This window comes from Ambystoma mexicanum, chromosome 1p (genome assembly GCF_040938575.1).
Source record: "Ambystoma mexicanum isolate Mex_15411 chromosome 1p, UKY_AmexF1_1, whole genome shotgun sequence".
Taxonomy (NCBI): domain Eukaryota; kingdom Metazoa; phylum Chordata; class Amphibia; order Caudata; family Ambystomatidae; genus Ambystoma; species Ambystoma mexicanum.
The window spans coordinates 679759197-679778476 of record NC_090921.1 but is presented as its reverse complement, the minus strand read 5'-3'; the positions used below and the strand labels follow the sequence as shown (position 1 = coordinate 679778476).

At 46.4% G+C, this 19280-nt stretch overlaps 1 protein-coding gene across 2 annotated transcripts in view; it reads right to left on the bottom strand.

Moving 5' to 3' along the window:
* Nucleotides 1–257: 257 nt before the first annotated feature.
* The window catches only part of LOC138559271 (uncharacterized), a 577773-nt gene continuing 558750 nt past the window's right edge, over nucleotides 258–19280 (bottom strand). For both annotated transcript variants that reach the window (XR_011299255.1, XM_069642740.1), the window contains one exon: nucleotides 258–816. Coding sequence is in view for 1 of the 2 variants with exons in the window: in XM_069642740.1 (XP_069498841.1) it covers nucleotides 733–816 (84 nt within the window). In the remaining variant the exon portion in view is untranslated. The remainder of the gene's footprint in view (nucleotides 817–19280) is intronic.

The following is a 19280-nucleotide window of genomic DNA, read 5'->3' as shown; positions in this document are numbered from 1 at the left end:
GTTCAGACTCTAGGGGAGAGTGCCAAGGTGGCGGGGGCGGTTGAGGGCGTTGCGGTTATTTTGTGTTGGGAAAAAATGTGAAAATGCAAATAAAAAGTTACATGGAAAAAAAACGGGGACAAGGAAAAATACTGAAGGGGTAGTGCCAAATTTTGCCAAGAAGTTCAGTTGGTAGTTCAAGTGCAGTAGAAACAGCTTTCAACAGTATTAACGCATTGCAACTAGAAAGGCATTAATTCAGAAAGAAGCAAGCAAAGTAACAATTGTAATGTGACATTTAATAGCGCTGGTTTTAAACTGTGATTCAACATTACTAATGTATACAATTCTTTTATTTTTCACTAGAGCGTTACATTTGTTGAATAGCCAATACCATGTTTGGCAATAGTTTGTACAACTCCTCTGCAGTACAATCTTGTTCTTCTTTATTGCAGTTGTAACAGGAAGAAATACAATAGAGATCAATTAACATACGATGTTAATGTATGCCTTGCTGCACACACTCAAATCATTGAAGAGGGATGTTTAGTGGAAGTTAAGGAAGTCAAACGGTGCTATATTAAGAATGATTTTTGCAAATTCAAAAGTGACATCTTACGTTAAGGATCCTTTCCCAATATGCTGCATGCTAGGTGCGACATGTATGTGACTATATGGACATGCATTTCACAGAAGTGATGGAGCGGCAACGTTTGGTGGGGATTCTTACAGTAAGCCAGCCTTGCCAATCTGTTATGAGTTGTTGCGAGAACCTTTGCGTGCTGTCGTTCGTCTAACCATTCTCCTTCTAGCTTTTGCTCTTCTCGTTGCACTGCCCTATTAAAGAAAAGAAAATGCAGGTAGATGGGTTGCGTGACGTTCAACTAATCATTTTGTGAAGCAATTCAGACAATTGCAACCTCCAGTCTGATGCTGGAAACTGCCTCATGCATACAGTTGGTATTCCCAGTGATGAGAATGGGGATCGCGTAAGTTAATTTTTAATTTTTTATGCTAGAATACAGAGGCTTAACATAAGCACACAAAAAAGAACGATATGCAATTTAAAACGTTATACTTTATGGGTGTCTGGGCTTGTCGACCCACCAAACACTCAGAATCCATTTGGGTTATCAGAAAGACAGATTTCAAACCTCCAATGAAATTCATTTAATTCTGCATACCATGAAAATCAGATTGGGTGTTACTAATGAGGAGTGGGCTGTCAAGCTCCTCTCTACCTGACAAATGGCGGTTTGCTACGCCAACTCCAGCGGTACGCCGCTAGATAATTTGGGGCAGCCCTAAACCACCAGGGACAAAAACAGGTGGCTGGGGCATTGCTAGCCCAGAGATCTACCTGTAATGGCCACAGAAACCTTCCAGCGCCGCCATGGCAGTTATGCAATGGGTGGGAGTGGCGGGGCTAGCCCCTGTTTTATGCTTTTGCCTCACACATACACACACCACCTGGGGGAATAGACAGCGAAGTATAAGACAGGGCCAGAGGACCAATCCCTACGGAGGAGGGACAATACAAGGCAGGAAGTGAAAGTGGGGTTTGTGGCTTGTTCGGGTAAGGCCAGAGACGGAGCAGGAGGACCAAAAGACCAGTAGGAGGAAGGAGGAGGTGGTGGAGTGTGGAGACTGTTGTATCAAAAGGTGATGTATTGGTTTAGTGAGTACAAGGGTACTGCACTGTGACTGCGTGTGAATGTGAAGCAAGTGGAGTTTTGTATATTTAGTGTAAGGAGTGTTTGGGAAGTGGTTGTGTGAATAAGGAGAGTGGTGTTGTAGAAAGTTGGTAGAGGTGTATTAGTGGGAGTAGTAGTGTGGAAGGAGGAGCAGTAGCTGAGTGGGAGGAGTAGATGTTTCGGTGGAGTTATAGGAGTGTAGTAGTGTGGGAGAGGTAGTATTTGTGTTGAAGGAGGAATAGTAGTGTGGGAGAAGGAGCAGTAGTTTGAGAGGGGAATAGTAATGGAACAAGGATAGTAGTGCAGCTCGGATGAGAATAGTAGTAGTCAGAGTAGTAAGGGGCAGAGGAGAGTAGTAGAGGAAGGAGGGGAGTATTAGTGTGTATAAGTAGTACGTGAATGGAGTGGGAGGAGTAATAACACACATGGGAGATCATAACCCAAGCTCTTTTTCAGCCTCCAAATGCTAGACACAATAGAAGAACAAATTACTTAACACTGGCAATGTTCTTTCGACTGGAAGTTCCTCCCACGTATTCCTCATCTTATGATAACTCTTTCCAGAGTCAGCTGCTTCAGAATTTGTTTTTGCGGTATAGAGCAATGCATGTCGTTGCTGACTATGTCCCTAAAAGGCCTCCGTCCCCTCTCGAGGCTGACGTCATTGACAGTATATATAGCATGCACTGCGCCCGTTACGTCAGTTCGCAGTTTTCCCCCCTCTGGTAACAGAATACCTAGCATTCACGAGGACAAAAGACCAGGCACCCAAAAAAAGAAAGGTGTAATGCACAGAAAATTTGACTGATGGGATGAGAGGGGCGATGAGGAATACGTGGGAGGGACATCCAGTTAAAAGACCATTACCAGGCGTCCTCCCACATATTCCTCATTTTATGATACCCTCCCAAAGCAGTATGGTATTGGAGGAGGGAGTATGCATTGTCAAGATTTGTCTTTAATGCTGTGAAGCAAAGCCTTCCTGAATCCTGCCTCCTGTCCCGATTCAGACACCACACCAAAGTGTCTCGTAAAAGTATGTAAAGGGGACCAAGTGGCTGCTGCACAGATATCCTGTACCGGTACAGTCTTTGCAAGGCTGATGACATGACAACCCTTGTGGAATGAGCCTGTAAGCCCGCAGGGACATGCTTACCGGCCAGGCTATTACACTTGGTGATGGATAAAATTATCCAACAGGATAAAGCTTGCTTTGTCACTGCAAGACCCAGTTTCTGTCCAGTATATCCAACAAACAACTGGTCATCTTCTCTCACATTTGCCATGCGAGAAATATAAAAGCTTAAAGCCCTTTTGGGGTCAAGTCTATGACACCTCTCCTCTTTCTTACCAGGATGAGGCGTAGAGTGAAAGGTTGACAATACAATTTTCTAGGATAAGTGAAATTGCAAAACCACCTTCAGCATAAAGTGTGTCAGACTCTCAGTACGACTTTTTCCTTATAAAATGTCAACTGCAGTTTGTACGGCAAAACCTGCAACTCCCTGGCCCTGCATGCAGATGTTATGGGCGTGTAAAAAGATTGTCTTCAATGTTAATAATCTTAATGGACAAGAATGAAGTAGCTTAAAGGGAGCACACATAAGGAATTTCAAAACCAGATTTAAATCCCAAACGGGAACCACAAAAGGGACTGGAGGGTTCCCAATGGGCATTTTGAAGTAAAATGCCTGTTCAGGCATGCACTTAAATATGGACAGCGCCAGCAAGTTTCCCTTCAAATTGCGAACCTGAAGCCCCAGAATTGGCCAGATGCAGTAAGAATTATAGCACCATAGGTGTGTCGCACAGAGAGAAGGTCCTCTCTTTGCAGAAGACGAATTGGAGAGCAGATGGACATGTCCAGGAGGTGCAGGTACCACGTCCTCTCTGCCCAATACCGAGCAATCAGGATCATGGATTTCCCAAACTTTATCAACCTCCTGATCACACGAGGAATGACAGGGATTGGAGGAAACATGTACAGGAGTGGAAACAGACAGTCCACTGCAAATGCATCCCATAGAGCTCCTCTCGGGGACGTTGAACGTGAACAGATTTACCTGAGTGGTTCCCCAAAGGGTGAAGATTTCTTGAAGGACTTCCTGAGTTGGTTCCCACTCGTGGGAGACTGTGCTCTGTCTGCTCAGAGTGTTCGCCGCTGTGTTCTCCTCTCCGGCTAAGTGAACTCGTGATAGGGAGAGTCCTTCTTGAAGTGCCCAGAACCAGAGCTGCATTGCCTCTTTGGACAGTGTTAGTGACCCTACACCTTCTCTCTTGTTGAGGTAGTACATGGCCACTGTGTTGTCCATCATTGTCAGGACGACATTCTTTCCCCGTACAGAGTGCAGAAAGGCATTTAGCGGTAGTCTGATTTCCCCCCGCTCCAAAAGGTTGTTGTGTAGTTTGGACTCCGATGGAGACCAACAATCGCTGACACCCAGATCATTGGCACGGGCTTCACACCTCGTGAGTGAGGTGTCCATAACTACCATCATCTTTGGCCGTGGCTGCCAAAAAGGTTCCTCCTTCAGAATGTTGTCCTCGCAGGCCCACTACAGGAGATCCTGTACGGCCCTTCTCGGAACCTGAAGCAGATCTGACATTTTGCCTGAAAACTGAGACCACTGGGACCTGAGGGCCCACTGAAGGGATCTCATTCTCAGACGAGCCTCTGGCACCAGAATAAATGCAGTATGCCAAGAGGCAGAGCAACCATAAGACATTGAAGGCTGGAAGATACTGGGCATTTTGGAATTTGGTGACCATCTGGTGAATGTGTTGAGCCCTCACCTCGGGTGGCGAGGCTTTCCCTGATGAACCATCCAAACACGCTCCGATGAATTGGAGCTTTTGGGAAGGGTATCATGTGGGACTTCATGAAATTGAGGGAGAAGCCCAGTCTGTGGAGATAGTTGTTAGAGCTCAGGTTTTATGACAATGAAACACAAAGGATACAGAATGATATCCCTCAGATTCTCTTTAAAGGATACAGACTGGTAGCCGCAAAGGATACACTCGGAGTCTTCTCCCAATCGACTGATGTCAGAAGTAGAACGAAGGTATGTCAAGAGAAACCTTCTAACTGATGTCACTCTCTGACTAGTATAATTCTACAGTCAAAGAGAGCTATTAGTGGGAAGGGCGTGAGTGGACCAAGATTCACCAGATTATTGATAGAGAGGAACTATATTAGAACACTATTATATTCAAGAGGACAGTAAGGGCCTATCTAATGTACACTAACCTGGATTTTTCACAGCCGCAGATAAGTCCAAAACTGTCTGATGAATCCAAGGAAACAACGACAAGGAAGGGAGTAGTGAGGAATCTAACCCAGATGGAACGAGGGCTGCACTAGTTTCGGGTTGGTGCACACAGTATAGCGTCCAAAGTTCAGTGCACTATTCAGTGTAGGTAGGAGGAGGAGATGGAGAACCTTGATCCAGGAAGGTAAGCCCTTTTGTAGTAGTAGAAAGTCCAGTTGGGAGAGTAGGAGTATAAAGGACTGACTATAATAACAAAACTAATCTCTCCTGTAATATGGGTAGGGTTTAGCAGAGGTCATATACCCGTAAGGAGAGTGGAAGTCAGGGTGACATAATGTAAATAGTCCAAACATGATAGGAAAGGAGGTATGGGTAGATAGGGAACAGGACTCTGCAGGGTGTTTGTTGGCAGTCGGTGGAAATCAGCTGGTGGCTCTGTATGGGAACAGAGCAGGAAGTTGCTGGTCGCCGCGTAGGAACGCGGCTGGAAGCTCCATATGGGAACAGAGCAGGAAGTTGCTGGGCGCTGCGTAGGAATGCGGCTGGAGGCTCTGTATGGGAACAGAGCAGGAAGTTGCTGGGCGTTGCGTAGGAACGCCAAAGAATCTGGCGGCTCCATTACGAGCGGGGAGTTGCAGGGCACCGCATAGGAACGTGGGAAAAGGCAACCGCTCAGTGCGGATGTTGAGACAAGGAAGGCAGGAATTGATGAGTGAAGAATAAGGCCTCTGCGAAGAAAATAGCAGATGCCAAGCTCCGGAACGCCCTCGAAAGTTTAACAATCAGAAGCGCTGCTGCTTTGAATCTGCTTTGTTAAATGCAGTCAGCTGACGTGCACCTGACCAACGTAATGACGTCTATGTTAATCAGGTGATCTGAGCTCGTAAATGTTGAAAAATAAAACACACAATAGCGATCGTAGCCCCAAGATGACACCATCGGTAAGTGCAGTACTAGCGGCGCCTCCCAGATAACCTCCATTGTGTATAGAACGGCCTGGCCATTCTGAAAGCTGAAGATGCCGGTAAGAAGGAGCGTTTAGGTAGAATAAAGGAGCCGGATGATCCTGGGATGGCAGGCATGACAATAGTGGCAGGTGAAGCTAAGATGTTCCAGGACTTGTTCAGGAGAATGGGCCCTGATCAGCCAATCGTCCAGGTAGGCGTAGACATGAATCCCTCCCCTCCCGAGACTCGCTGCCACCACTGCCATCAACTTGGTGAAAACCCTCAGGGTGGAGGTCAGCCTGAAGGACAGAACTTGAAACTGATATTGAGACCCACCAACAGCAAACCTCAGGTACCTCCTGTGCTTGTGATGAACAGGTACATGGAAGTCAGGCCCTTGAAGGTCCAACGATACCATCCAATCCTGGAGCTGGAGGGCCTGAAGGATCTGAGAAATGGTAAGCATGGGGTACTTGTTCAAGTATCTCAAGTCCAAAATGGGTCTCAATCCTCCGTTCTTTTCAGGGATGAAAAAGTAAGTGAGTACCACCCCTTGTTACTTTCCGTTACAGGTGCTGGCTCTATTGCAGAAGATCTCCAGTCTGCTAGAGAAAGGTGCTAGAGGAACAGTTCTGGAATTTTGCGGAAGTGGCTCCCCGGTGGAGGATCCGTAAACCTTCTTAACAAGGGGAGGCAATAACCCTGGCCCACTGTTTGCAAGGCCCAAGCATCGGAAGTAATGTCCTGCCATTCTTCCAAATGCTGACTGAACCTGCCCCCCACCGCAGTCATGTGGACTAAGGCCTCAGAGTGGTTTTGAGGCGGCTGAAGGTAAGGTAGCCGTTGCCAGGGCGGATTTAGCACCTCTTCCTTATCCACCACAAGGGAATTTTCTCTGGCCTCTTTGACTGGCCTGGCTGCTCGGTCTTCCAAATGAGGAATAGTAGCGAAAGGACTGAACCCGCCATGCCTGAGCAGTAGGGTGAGACGGTTGTTGCCGTCTTATGGCAACACAGAGATTTGGCCGCTGCCTTGGAGGTCTGTAATCTTTCAAGGCCTTCATCAGCCTTGTTGTCAAAAAGGTGTGTGCCATCCAAGGGCTTATTAAGAAGTCTGGACTGTACATCTGATGCAAACCCAGACTTTCATAACCACACAAACCTGTGCATTACTGTGCTAGCTGACATGTCTCTGCTAACACTATCGGCAGAGTACAAACCGGATTGGAGGGATTTGTAAATTGCGTCCTTTCCAACTTTTACAATATTAAAGGAAACCCTCCATTTCTTCTCCTTCAAGGATATGTTCAGCTGCCATTGCAATACAGTCCCACAAGGTGTGGGTGAATTTGGCCAGAGCGCAAATGGCAACAATCTACTTAAGAGTCCTACTACTGCCCGAAAAAAGCTGGATGTGTCAGGTACACTATACACAATGAATGTGTCCTAACTATTATGTACAAATGACTAACTATAGCTGATCCATGCAGTGCATTGTAACATTCTGGCTTAAAATAAAGCAGCCAGAAACCACTTAAGAGAAGAGTATACACATCTGTGGCAGACAGAAATGGCCCGATCCATAGAAAAAGCGCAAACCAAAGCAGCAACATATAGCAACCTTATTCGCACCATCAAGCACCCCGGCAGTACTGCAGGCAGTCCCCCCGCAACCAAGGCAGTACCCCGGCGGCACTGCGTACAAACCCCTGTAACTCAAAACTGCACCCCGATAATCTGCATACCATTTTGCCTGTCAAAAATGCAAGCTGTAGCACATACCTAAAAATACGCAGTTCGCCCAGCACCATGTACAGCATGAACTGACACATTAACTTGAAGCTATTAGAAGCCAGCTTTTACACCAAACACCTCTTTGAAAACATTAACCAACAATATTGCAATTGTAGCAACACACACCATGTTTCAAGGACACTGATCGCGTCCTAATATCAATTTTTTAAAAATCAACATTTCCATACCCTTGTATCAAATAAATCTCGGCTGCAACACTTCACCAAATGTGTGATCTCTGACACATCCTCAAACCCTGTTGTGCCCGGACTCACAAACTATAAATCCAAATTGTCAGCATTGTCAATATTGTTGTAAAACAGAGCGAAAGTTAAAGCCGTCATTTAAATTGCTAGCACACCCTATTACATATCTAACTTGCAATTAACAAAACACACACTGCAGCTTTCACAGGTAAAAATGGAGTCTTAACACTCTAAGCCTTCCCTACCACAATAAGCGCTTTGCTTGCACAAAACAAGTAATGTCAAATGTAGAGTCTGAATTACAACTATAGCTTTTACATTTGTGTGCTGGTTGATACATCAGAACCTGCTACAACTGCTCTCAACCTCTGGGGTGTGAAACACTGCTCATAAAATTGCTTAAACAATCTTGTCATTAAATGCCCATAGTTGTTTAATTTGAAAGTAAATACAACACACCTTTTTTTCGTTCTGGGCATAATCTGCCAAACTTGATATAAAAATGTTTTGATGTCAACATTTGTTTGGGGCCAACTTTGCACATTTTATATTAATGGTATATAAACAATATACATTTTCATATACATGTATATTAATGTTTACATTCATTGTATATCAAAAAGATATCAAACTTGGTTGATATAATTTTCTGCTTCCTATCACATTAAAGACCAAACCCCTCTCCGACTTCATCGCCTCGTCACGCCGCAAAACCCTAAATTCACAGTCGCTGTCTTCAGAGCTCACTCAGCCCACCATAGTCGACCAAGCAACACCACAACACGCTGCTGCCATGTTTACATCATTTTTATATAAAATGTATATTGACCATATATTAAAAGCGATATAAATTATACCCACTTGATAAATAATATACATTTTATATAAAATCGATATAAAAATGTTGATATCTTTTCTATATAAAATACATATTAAATTGAAATCAAAACTGTATCAAAAGGGGGCAGGACTAAAGATACAAAGGGTGCGTGCCCACCTGTCAAAATGTACTTGTTGTGGGAGGGGGGCCCCATTAACTACTCAATTTGATCCGTGGTGAGATCACTCCCAAATATCAAGCAATAGGCCGCGGCACACACCGGACAGCCACCAAGCTATAACAAAAATTCCTGCACAAAGAATACAAACACTTTGACCCCATACTACCTACAGTAGGTAGGTGTTTTTTCAATTCGTCAATATGTTAACAAAAGCGATAAATTAACTAGGAAACACAATACCAATTCAAAATGGCAGAGGAGGTGGGATTATATCCTATCTCGCACGACTACGCCTTATTCTGATGCAAAAACTGAAATCACTTTGTAACCAATGCAATATGCATGAAGCCCATAGAAGCAGGCACAGCACATCCTCAAAAGTAATCATGCACTCTGCTCGGACAAAAGCGCTTGCATGGACAGCGTAATTTTAGTCTAGCACCGTACTGCAGAGCGACTAAAGAGGAGCTATTAGCTTCCTGTTGTAAAAGTTACATTGTGTATTGGACAGAACTTAAATGTTGATAGCAAATACTGTACAGGAACTTGTTCAGTTTTTAAGATGATTAATCGGGTGACTAATCGGGTGACACAAACTCTCAGAACATTACTGTATAGCAGTGTTTTCTGACACTCGCCTGTCATCCTGAAATATATGTGTGATGAAGGATCAACCGAACACAGAGCAGTCACCATTGAAGTAGAATAGTATTTAAACAGTACAGTGATTGGGAGGAATCACCACAGACATACTGGCCCGACTCACTCTGCAGGGCACACTCTGGATGTTCTGATCTCCACAGACCTTCCCCTTTGTGTCACTCTCACCACTCCTCTCTCCTGGAGTGATCACTTTCTGCTTTCCTCCCAGCTCCCCCTCTCTACCCCTCAGGCCAAGCCAACTCCATCACTGCCACCCACCTTCTCGGTCATCCGACCCATGAAGCGCGTGTCAGTTGAGGCTTTCGCCGCCACTCCCCCGAGCCCCCTTTGGCTGTCTCTCATTCTGACACAGCCCTTTCCATGCTCAACTCTGCTATATCTGATACTCTCGATGTGCTTGCCCCTGTCATGAGGATCCGCCTGAAGACCAAAGCCAAGTGCAACTCCTGGTACGACTCAGACCTCGTCACCCTTAAACGCAAGTGCAGAGTGGCTGAGAAGAAATGGCGTGCTTCATGTACATCCTCTGACAAACTGGCCTGCTGCCTGCTCCAAAGGCAATACCGGCTCTCTGTCCGCACCAAGAAGATGGCCACATCCAAGCCAGCTGTTTAAAATCTACAAGGGGCTGGCCAATCATTCTGCAGTCTCTACCTCTTCTGTCCCCGCCCAGGCCCTCTGCACGGCCCTGGCCTTTCGCTTAATCTCTAAAACTCAGGACATCCTGTCCTCTCTCTCTTCCTCTCCACCTCCTCCTTCTACTCCCTGCTCTTCCTCTGCTTTTCCCCTGGCCCTTCTGCGGCCACCTCTCCTCCCTCCTTTTCTGCCTTTCCCCTGTTCCCCCCAGATGAGGTTTCTAGACAAGTCTGATCTATGAAAGTCTTGTCAAAACAGGTCCACCCCTGTTCCTCCAAAACCATCAAGGACCACATTGACTCCATGGCTTCTGCCCTGGCCGACTTCTGCAACCACTCCTTCGCCACTGGAGTCCTGCCTTCCCCCCGGAAGCACTCCCTTGTGACCCTCTTCTTAAGAAACCGTCTGCCAACCCGTCCTGCCTGGCTAACTATCGCCCAATCTCTATCCCTCCTTACATGGGCAAACTCTTGGAAAAGCTGGCCATCTCCCAGCTCAATCTTCACACTGAATCTGTTGGTTGTCTCCATGATCATCAGTCTGGCTTCAGAGCTGCCAGAAGCACGGCAACTGCCTTCCTGAACATCTGTGAAGACCTGCTCTCCAACCTTGATTCCAACACCCCCTGTGTCCCCATCTTACTTGATCTCTCCTCTGCCTTTGACATGGTCAACCATGCCATCCTGCTCAACCGTCTCTGTGATAACCTGGGGATCACTGGTCAGGCCCTGGTGTGCCTGACTTCATTCCTTCCTGACAGACCCTCCCAGGTTCAACTTGGGTCCTTCCTCTCCTCTATCTCTACATGTGGTGTACCCCAGAGGTCTAACCTCTCTCCCTGGCTGTTCAACCAATACCTGGCACTTCTTGCCCACCGTATTGCTGCGCTCTTCCCCCAACTTCCAGTGATATGCGGATGACACGCAGCTCATTTTCAGGCTACCCTCAGTCACCTCTTTTCCCTCTCTCATCTCTGACTGTCTGCTATCCAGGAGTGGTGTGCCGCCAATGATCTCTGCCTTAATGCCAGTAAGACTGAGATTCTCCTCATCAGCACATCCGTTCCCTCCTTTCCTGTCACTCTCTGGCCAGCCTCTCCTGCTGCCACCTGTGAGGCTAAAAACTTCTGGGTCAACTTTGATCCACACTCTCCTTCTCTACTCACATCTCTGACGTCTCTAAGAAGTCATACTACCAGCGGCACCTCCTCACAGGTATTCTTTCTTTCTTCTCCTTCCCCCAGAAGCTCACTGTCTCCAGAGCTCTGGTTCTCTCTAGGCTGGACTATTGCAACAGCCCCTTTTTAAATCTGCCTGCTTCTACTCTCTGCCCTCTGCAACTCATCCAGAACAGGACTGCGAGACTTGTCCTTGGCCTCAGGCCCAGGGATCGTACCTCTCCAGGACTGAAATCTCTGCACTGGCTGCCAGTGGCTGCAAGGATTAAGTTCAAAACACTCTGAATTGTCCACAAGGCCTTCTGAGGCCTCGAGCATCAATACCTCCAACTCTCTCTTCCTAAATATCCTGCTCGAGCTCTTCGCTCATCCGCCTCCAACTCCCTTAGGGTCAGTCGCTTCTCCAAACAACGAGTTGGTGGTAGATCTTTCTTCGGCTGGGGCCTCCCTCTGGAACAGCCTCCCTGAAACTTGAGGAGAATCATCTCTGGTTCCGGAAGCACCTCAAAACCTTTCTCTTTGCTTCTGCTTTTTCTCCTCCTCTCCCCTGCTAACCTCCTGGCTGAAGCTGAAACTGGACTGGTTACCTGGCCACCCTCTGATGTCGGGCCCAGGCCCCCCCCCTGCCAGTCACACACACCTGCACTGCCTTCCTGGCAACCCCTGCATTTGGGATTGTTTTCTGTATCCCTACAGTCCCATTACCAGTAGCACTTGATACCTGATGTCTGCACTTACCCTTGCCACCTGCTGACCATATTTTACTTATTGTAAATTATTCTATTTTCCCATGTACTGCACTTTCCCCCTTCCCATGCACTTGTGCGATCTGAATGACACCTGGCCTAGTAGGATCGTTGTCTGTCTCCCCTCTGTTCCCCCTCCCTTGCCTCGTCGCGCCTTGAAACACTTGTGTAGAGGCGCATTATAAATGCCATATTATATCATACCATCATATAATAACACATTGTATCATATTACAGGAAACTTGCATTGAATGGGTGAGCATGGTTCAACTAAAAAATTCCTCAAGAGATTACTGTCAAGAATGCTTTTCTTCCCTACTATTCGCAAAGTAGCATGCATTCTTAAGGATATAGTGCTCGTATGAGTCTTGGCTTCCAAAACGGTCACAGGGTTATAGTGCCTAGTTTGCTTCTTACAGCATGCAGGTCTTCCTTGCTTTAGTTGTATGTGTCAGATTCAAGTATTCTTCTTTCCTCCTCTCTCTCCCCACCTTCTCCCCCTCCCTCTCTCCCCCCTATCTCTCTCCCCACCTCTCTATCTCCCCTCTCTATCGACACTCTCTCTCGCCCCAGACCTCTCTCTCTCTTTCTCTCTCTCTCTCTCTCTCTCTCTCTCTCTTTCTCTCTCCTATTCTCTGCTCCCAACTCAGAGTAGCTCTTTGAGACTCTAGAGTGCTCTGTGCTCTTTTAGGTGACTACTTTGGGTTGATCAATCTGCAAAGGTATAGGTTGTCCCAGTTTTTCTCACAAATCTCAGTTAAAGATTGGGTATTTCATGTTTCCAATGTCTTTCTGTCCAGTGTTTTCCCTAATCTACTAAGTGATCATCATTGTTGTGCATCCCCTGTTCGTTAATACGCTTAATGCGATCTTGCACAGTGGCAACTGAAGACTTAAAGAAATCTTGCCGTCATTGACATCAACAGGAGTCCCAGCAGCATTCAGCATTGTGAGCCTGGTCTCAGCATTTTGCAACCACAGTTCTGTACATCCTCGGCCCTTGCTGGACAAACCTTTGGAACATTGCTGATGTTGTCTGTACTTGTGGCCACAATATCAGATTGTCTACAACGTGGATGGAAAGAAGGTGCCTCTTGCCTCACGTGTTCCATCATGTTTGCAAAAACCCTCTTTCAAAAATCACTGAATTAGTAATGTGCATGTGCTGATCACTGTCTAGTCTTGGTGGAGCGGTGTACCACTTTTCAAACTAGTAATTCTGTTCCTGATTTCATTTCAGTGAACTATATGGGCAGTGCATTTCGAATTCAAGTGCATCCTGGCTGAAAAGACGAGGATAATGTTCCTAGAAGGCATGGGTGAGCCACTGGATAGGCTCACTTTAAATAAACAGAAATGCATTAAGAGACCTAACACAGGGGTCTGAAACGTTTGGCTCTACAGTCATTTTGTACTACAACTCCCATCAATCCTAATGAGAAAAATCAATAAAGTGGGATAATGGGAGTCATTGTCAAAACATTTGGAGCCGCAGGTTGTAGAATTCTGAACTGACATAACACCCATGGGGCCACATGTCATGGCGATCTTTAATTTCATAAAAAGGACCAATCAAAGCATTGTATGCAATGTCTGGAGCCCGGTTCTCAACAATTCACTGAGTTTTAGAAACAGAGTTACTGTTACTGGGTGAAACAATCTGGACTGATCGCAAAAACCGTGAGAGTATGGAGCTGTGTCTGGACCACTAAATGTGTTAAACAAGGGCACTGATACATGACCCTTAGTTAGAGAATAAATATGTATTCAGGCGTCTCTCTTCTCCAACATTTGCGAGAAATTCAAAGGCTTAACATACATTTTTCTGCTTAAAAGTGTATTGACAACCATAATCAAAAGTGTGCAGAAGTCTGAGATAAAAATGACAAAGGGCCTCATTACGAGGTTGGAGGTAACCTTGCCAGTTCCAAACTCTCATCCAGACCTGGTAATTTCCCTTTCGCGGGTGCCGGGCCCGGTACATCCCCATTCCCATTGAGCCACATAGGGCTCAATGGGAATGGGGAGGGAGGTAGCACCGGTACCGTTAATAACGGTGCTACCATCAAGTTCCACTCGCGGGTGCCGTTACGGCCACCAGGTCAAACCTTGTGGCTGCAAAGGCACCCGCAAGCAGAACTCCTAGTATGGCGGTACGGTAGCAACGGTGCCGGTAGCAATACCGGTGCCATTGTTGCCTTACTGCCATACTTGTAATGAAGCCCAATGAGACCAAACCAAAACAGAAGGTAGTACATTTCCAATAGTGCATAAAACTGTTTTAAACAACTTGTACAATCGTGAAGGCTCTGAGTCTCCAAAAGGACACAGTCTCAGTATTTTTCCCGATTTGATTTATTGGGGTCAAATGCAGCATATTTTGGGTTTTCGTGGATGTCAATCATCAATTCACAACTCTCAGCGGAGGCATCTCCCAAACACCTAATTGCTATGTCAGAAGGTACGTACGTATACATTCCCATGTATAAAGTAATCTCTGATGACTTAGAACATGTGCCAATGGCTGAGACTGCGGATCTGTCACAATATAATTGACCAAAATCAAACAATGGAATATTAGGTAATGTGGTATCTGGATTAACTTTTATTGTCCAAACCAAGTCACTGTTTTTTCTCCACATCTGCCCTAAAGTGATTGCTTACATTTGGCACATTTTGTGTGGCCGTGCTTTGTATCCACCAAGTATGAAAAGCATTTGCAATGCTAGCCCGTGTGGCAGCCTAAAGCTGAACTAGAGGTGTGTTGATATGTATATCTTTGACTCTGGTGTGAACAGACATGTGATCTATATACGATTAGTGCCTACGGTGTAGGTGAATGCATTCTGTCCCAGCATCAAAATAATCTCCAATTCTTTCTCTGTATTGGAATAGGCCAGTCTGAGTCAATGAACAGACAAGCTACACAATGTGACTGCGCTCGTATAACCAGTGACTAGCTTCGAAGTTTGGTTTGATGAAAGCACATGGTGGTTTAACCAACCCAGCATAGCTGGGCAAGGAATTTCTTCTGCAATTAAGTAACCCCAATATAGCTTGTATTCGTCTGTATATGAGGTGCACATATGTTTTCATATTTTTAGAGAAAGTCCACTAACAAACCTCTACCTTCATCTTTGAGTGTGAATTCCAGGACGGTAACCTCACGGTGTGCAACCTTCGATTTGTTGAGGTTAACCACATATCTTTGAGCAGCTAATCTGCATTCAATTATATCTATTCATTCTAGGTGCTCAGTCAAGTTTTCATGGGTCACAATAAATGGAGTAAACTTACTGCCAACAATTTGGAATGTCTGCTAAAAGGCTCTGGATTCTGCTTGAGAATATACTAGGGGAGTTCTTATACCTCTGAATGATCCGGATAAACAGAAAAAGCAACCCTCTTAGTGGGAAGGCAGTGCATTTTCTGCTCCCTCACTTAAGGTTTGCTTAAAATATCCATGACCCAAATCTAGGTTTGTTTTGTATCTAAACCTTTGAATATTAAAAGGCCAGAACTGTACTGATGTTTTACTGCATCAGTCATAGAATGTGCATTTGATATATTTTAATCTAGAACCAATCTGTAAGCACACTCAGGTTTTCCTACTCTTAAAAGGATTAAGTTACTTACCTCTAACTCCTGTTCTCCAGCATTGGTATCTTACATAGATTCACATGCTGTGAATATTCCCCGCCGTTAGGTTGAGAATCCCCGGTAACAGACAAACCTTAGTCACTTTTGTGCTCTAGTATAGTCACATTAGGGTCATGCTGCACCCAGCCAATAGGAACATCTCACTTGTGTCTTCCTCTGTTGGCCATCTTCAAATTTTGGCTAGCGCACAAGAGTGGCAGTATGAGCCAAAGAAGAAGAGCCAGAGGGGTAGGCAAGAGGGTTGCATGTGAATCTATGAAAGATACTAATGCTAGAGAACAGAAGTTACAGGTAACTTAATCCTTCTCCAGCATTGGATCTCTCATAGATCCACATGATGTGAATAGATTACAAAGCAGTTTTAAAACATTACATACAGGCATAGGCAAGCTCCATGCAGAGAACTTACCTCTGGAGATTTATTAACCACACACAAACAGGTTCTGAAGAACCAACTAGCCAACACTGGGCTCTGCCGCATAATCTCTATCGACACAGTAGAATCTGGTGAACGTGTGCACCGATCGACAGGTGGCTGCCCGGGAAATGTCCAGCAGCAGAATCCCAGAGAGGAAAGCAGTAGTAGCCGCCACTGCCCTGGTGGAGGGAGCTCGGGGCCTGCCCAGAAGCGGCCTGCCAGCTTGTTAATGGCAAAAGGAACGGCAAGCCGCAATCCACCTCGACACAGAAGGTTTAGACAGAGCCCTTCTTGATCCAGATGGCCCAAATGTAATGAATAGTTGGACTGTTTGACGGAAAGACTTTGTACGAGGGACATAGTACTTAAGGGCATGTACTACGTCCAATGAATGTAAGGACTGTTCGGCTGGTGATGCTGGCATATCAAAGAACACTGGCAGGACCACTGGTTCATTAAGGTGGACGGCACTTTCGGCATAAACGTAAGGTTAGTGCAGAGTATTACTTGTGAAATGTCAAATAGGGCGCTTTGCAAGAAAAAGCTTCGATCTCACCTACTCTCCTGGCCGATGTAATGGCTACCAAAAAGGCAGTCTTCCAAGAGAGATGTTTGAGGGACACCTTATGCAGAGGCTCAAAGGGTGGTTTCATCAGCCTTGACAGGACAACGTTCAATCCCCATGCTGCTGCTGGACGTTTGACAGGGGTAAAAGACCTGAACAACCCATGCAAAAATTCTTTCACCAGCCGGTGTGACCAGAGGGAAGGGACACCAGGTGGCTGGTTGTATCTGGAAATTGTGGCCAAATGCACCTTGATGGAAGAGTGGACCAAACCTGATGTCCTGTGAGTGGATGGTGTGAGGCCGCATATATTGGCTTCTGCAGCACACTTGCCAAAGTGTACAGGGCCCTAGCACAAGCTAATACCTCCCGGCAGTCTTGTGGTAGAGAGATGGATCCGAACTCTAAGAACACAGGAGTCAGGCTGTAAGATTGAATTAGGCCGGGTCGTGCTGAAGCACTGCTCCCTGGTTCTTGGATAGCAGAGCTTGGTGTGATGTCAACCTGAGTGGAGCTGCTGACGGCAGGGCAAGGAGGTCTGAGTACCAGAAATGTCTCGGCCATGCAGGGGCCACTAATGTCAGTCTATACCCATATAGTCTGAAAGTGTTGAGAACTTGCGCCACCAACGGGATTGGGGGGAATGCATACAGGAACTTCACTTCCCACAGAAATACAAAGGCATTCCCCAGGCTCGCGGATGGAGAACCTGCTGGCGAAGCATTTACACCGTGCGTTGTCATAGGTTGCAAAAAGGCCCATCTCTGGCGTGCCGCATGTCTGGAACAACTGTTGAAGTAGATCGCTGTGCAGTTTCCACTTGTTGCAAAAGTGCAACTATCTGCTGAGGGAATCCGCTAGAGTGTTGTGGAGACACGACAGGTGTAGGAGAGGCAGAAACATGCAGTGCCACAATGCCCAATACCACAGGGTCTGAGCCTCCTTGCACGGGTGTGAGGATCTCGTGCCTCCCTGCTTTCAGATGTAAAACTTCAACGTGGTGTTCTCAGTTCCAGCATATTGATGTGCAGCAGCTTTTCGTCTTGACACCATAGATCCCTTGAGTGTAGGTCCTGACAGTGGGCTCCCCGGCATTCTAGTGAAGCGTCTGTCGTGACGGTAGCTTGGTGGGTGGGCAACTGGAAAGGAGCACCCTTTATGGGATGGGCTTTAACTGACCACCAGCTGAAGTTTTGCCTGAACTGTCTTGTCAGAGTGGTGCGATCTTCCCATGATTCCGACATCTGTACCCAACGAGCATCTAGGAATTCCTGCAGAGGCCGCATGTGCAGCCTGAAATTAATGAGCAGAGGGATGCATGATGACATCATGCCCAACATGGGCTTGTAACTGCGGAAACACGTCGCCGAAGCCATGCCGAGATTATGCACTTTGGCAAAGAGTGAGGCCATCCGATCGTCCCATGGTCTTGCAGTCCAGGGCAATGTGTCGAGTTTCGCTCACAGGTAAAGAGCTTGACTTGCTGGTATCAAGCACGACTTTGCGAAATGTATGGAAAAACTGAGGAATTGCTGTGGTCCTTGCCTTCTGAGAATAGGACGGGGCATTCACTAGCCAGTTGTATAACCATACATATGGTTAGACGTCGATGCCCATACGACATAAGTGAGCCACCACTGGAGCGAGGAATTTGGTAAAGACTCGCGGGACCAAGCAAAGGTAGACGGGTAATGCCTTGAATTGGTAGTGCACCCCAGCCACTATGAACAGCAGGCAGCACTGGTGTGAGCGGCGAAAGGGATGGGGAAGTATGTGTCATTGAGTTTGAAGCACGACAGGAAGTCTCTCTGCTGTGGTTCAGGCAGGACCTGTTGTAATGTCACCATACGAAATGTTTGCACTTTGAGCAATTTGTTGAGTACCATTCGACCTAAGATGGGCCTCCAACCCCCTGATTTCTTGTGCAACACATTTTTCCTTACCAGGAAATAACATGAGTAGACTCATGCCGATAGTTCTGTCTTCTGCACTTTCTCCACCGTCCCCTTGGCCAGCAACGTTCGCATATCTTGTAGCAGCAGATGGCAAACGTTTCTGGCTTGTTAACGGGGGGAATGTCCTGCCGCATGCTTACATACTCCGGCGAGTGGCCCTGCAGGAGAAGGGAGAGCACCGATTCATCAGATGTGATGGTCTGCCATTTCATGACAAAATGTTATAGTCTCATCCCACAGGGGTGCTGAAGAGGGAGAGTTGGTCCGTGGCAGGGTCAGGGTTCTTGCTCGACTGCCCCTGGACTGGGAGGAACCACAGCAGAGCTGGGTGCCTCAATAAGGTTGAGACTTTCCTCTGTACTGATTGGCTGATGAGTATCCAGGCATCTTGTAAGAGGAGGAGAGCTGGTAATGGGGACGATTGTCAAGTGAAGTCCTCTGGAAATGGTTCTTACCTGTGTGTTGTCGTCTCTGCTGCAGCGTGCCCAGAGAATGAGCAGTCTCAGTGCCTGTCTTGAGAGAGCAGTTTTGTTGACCTTGGGCATGTCCACAACTTTTTCTTGCACCTCTG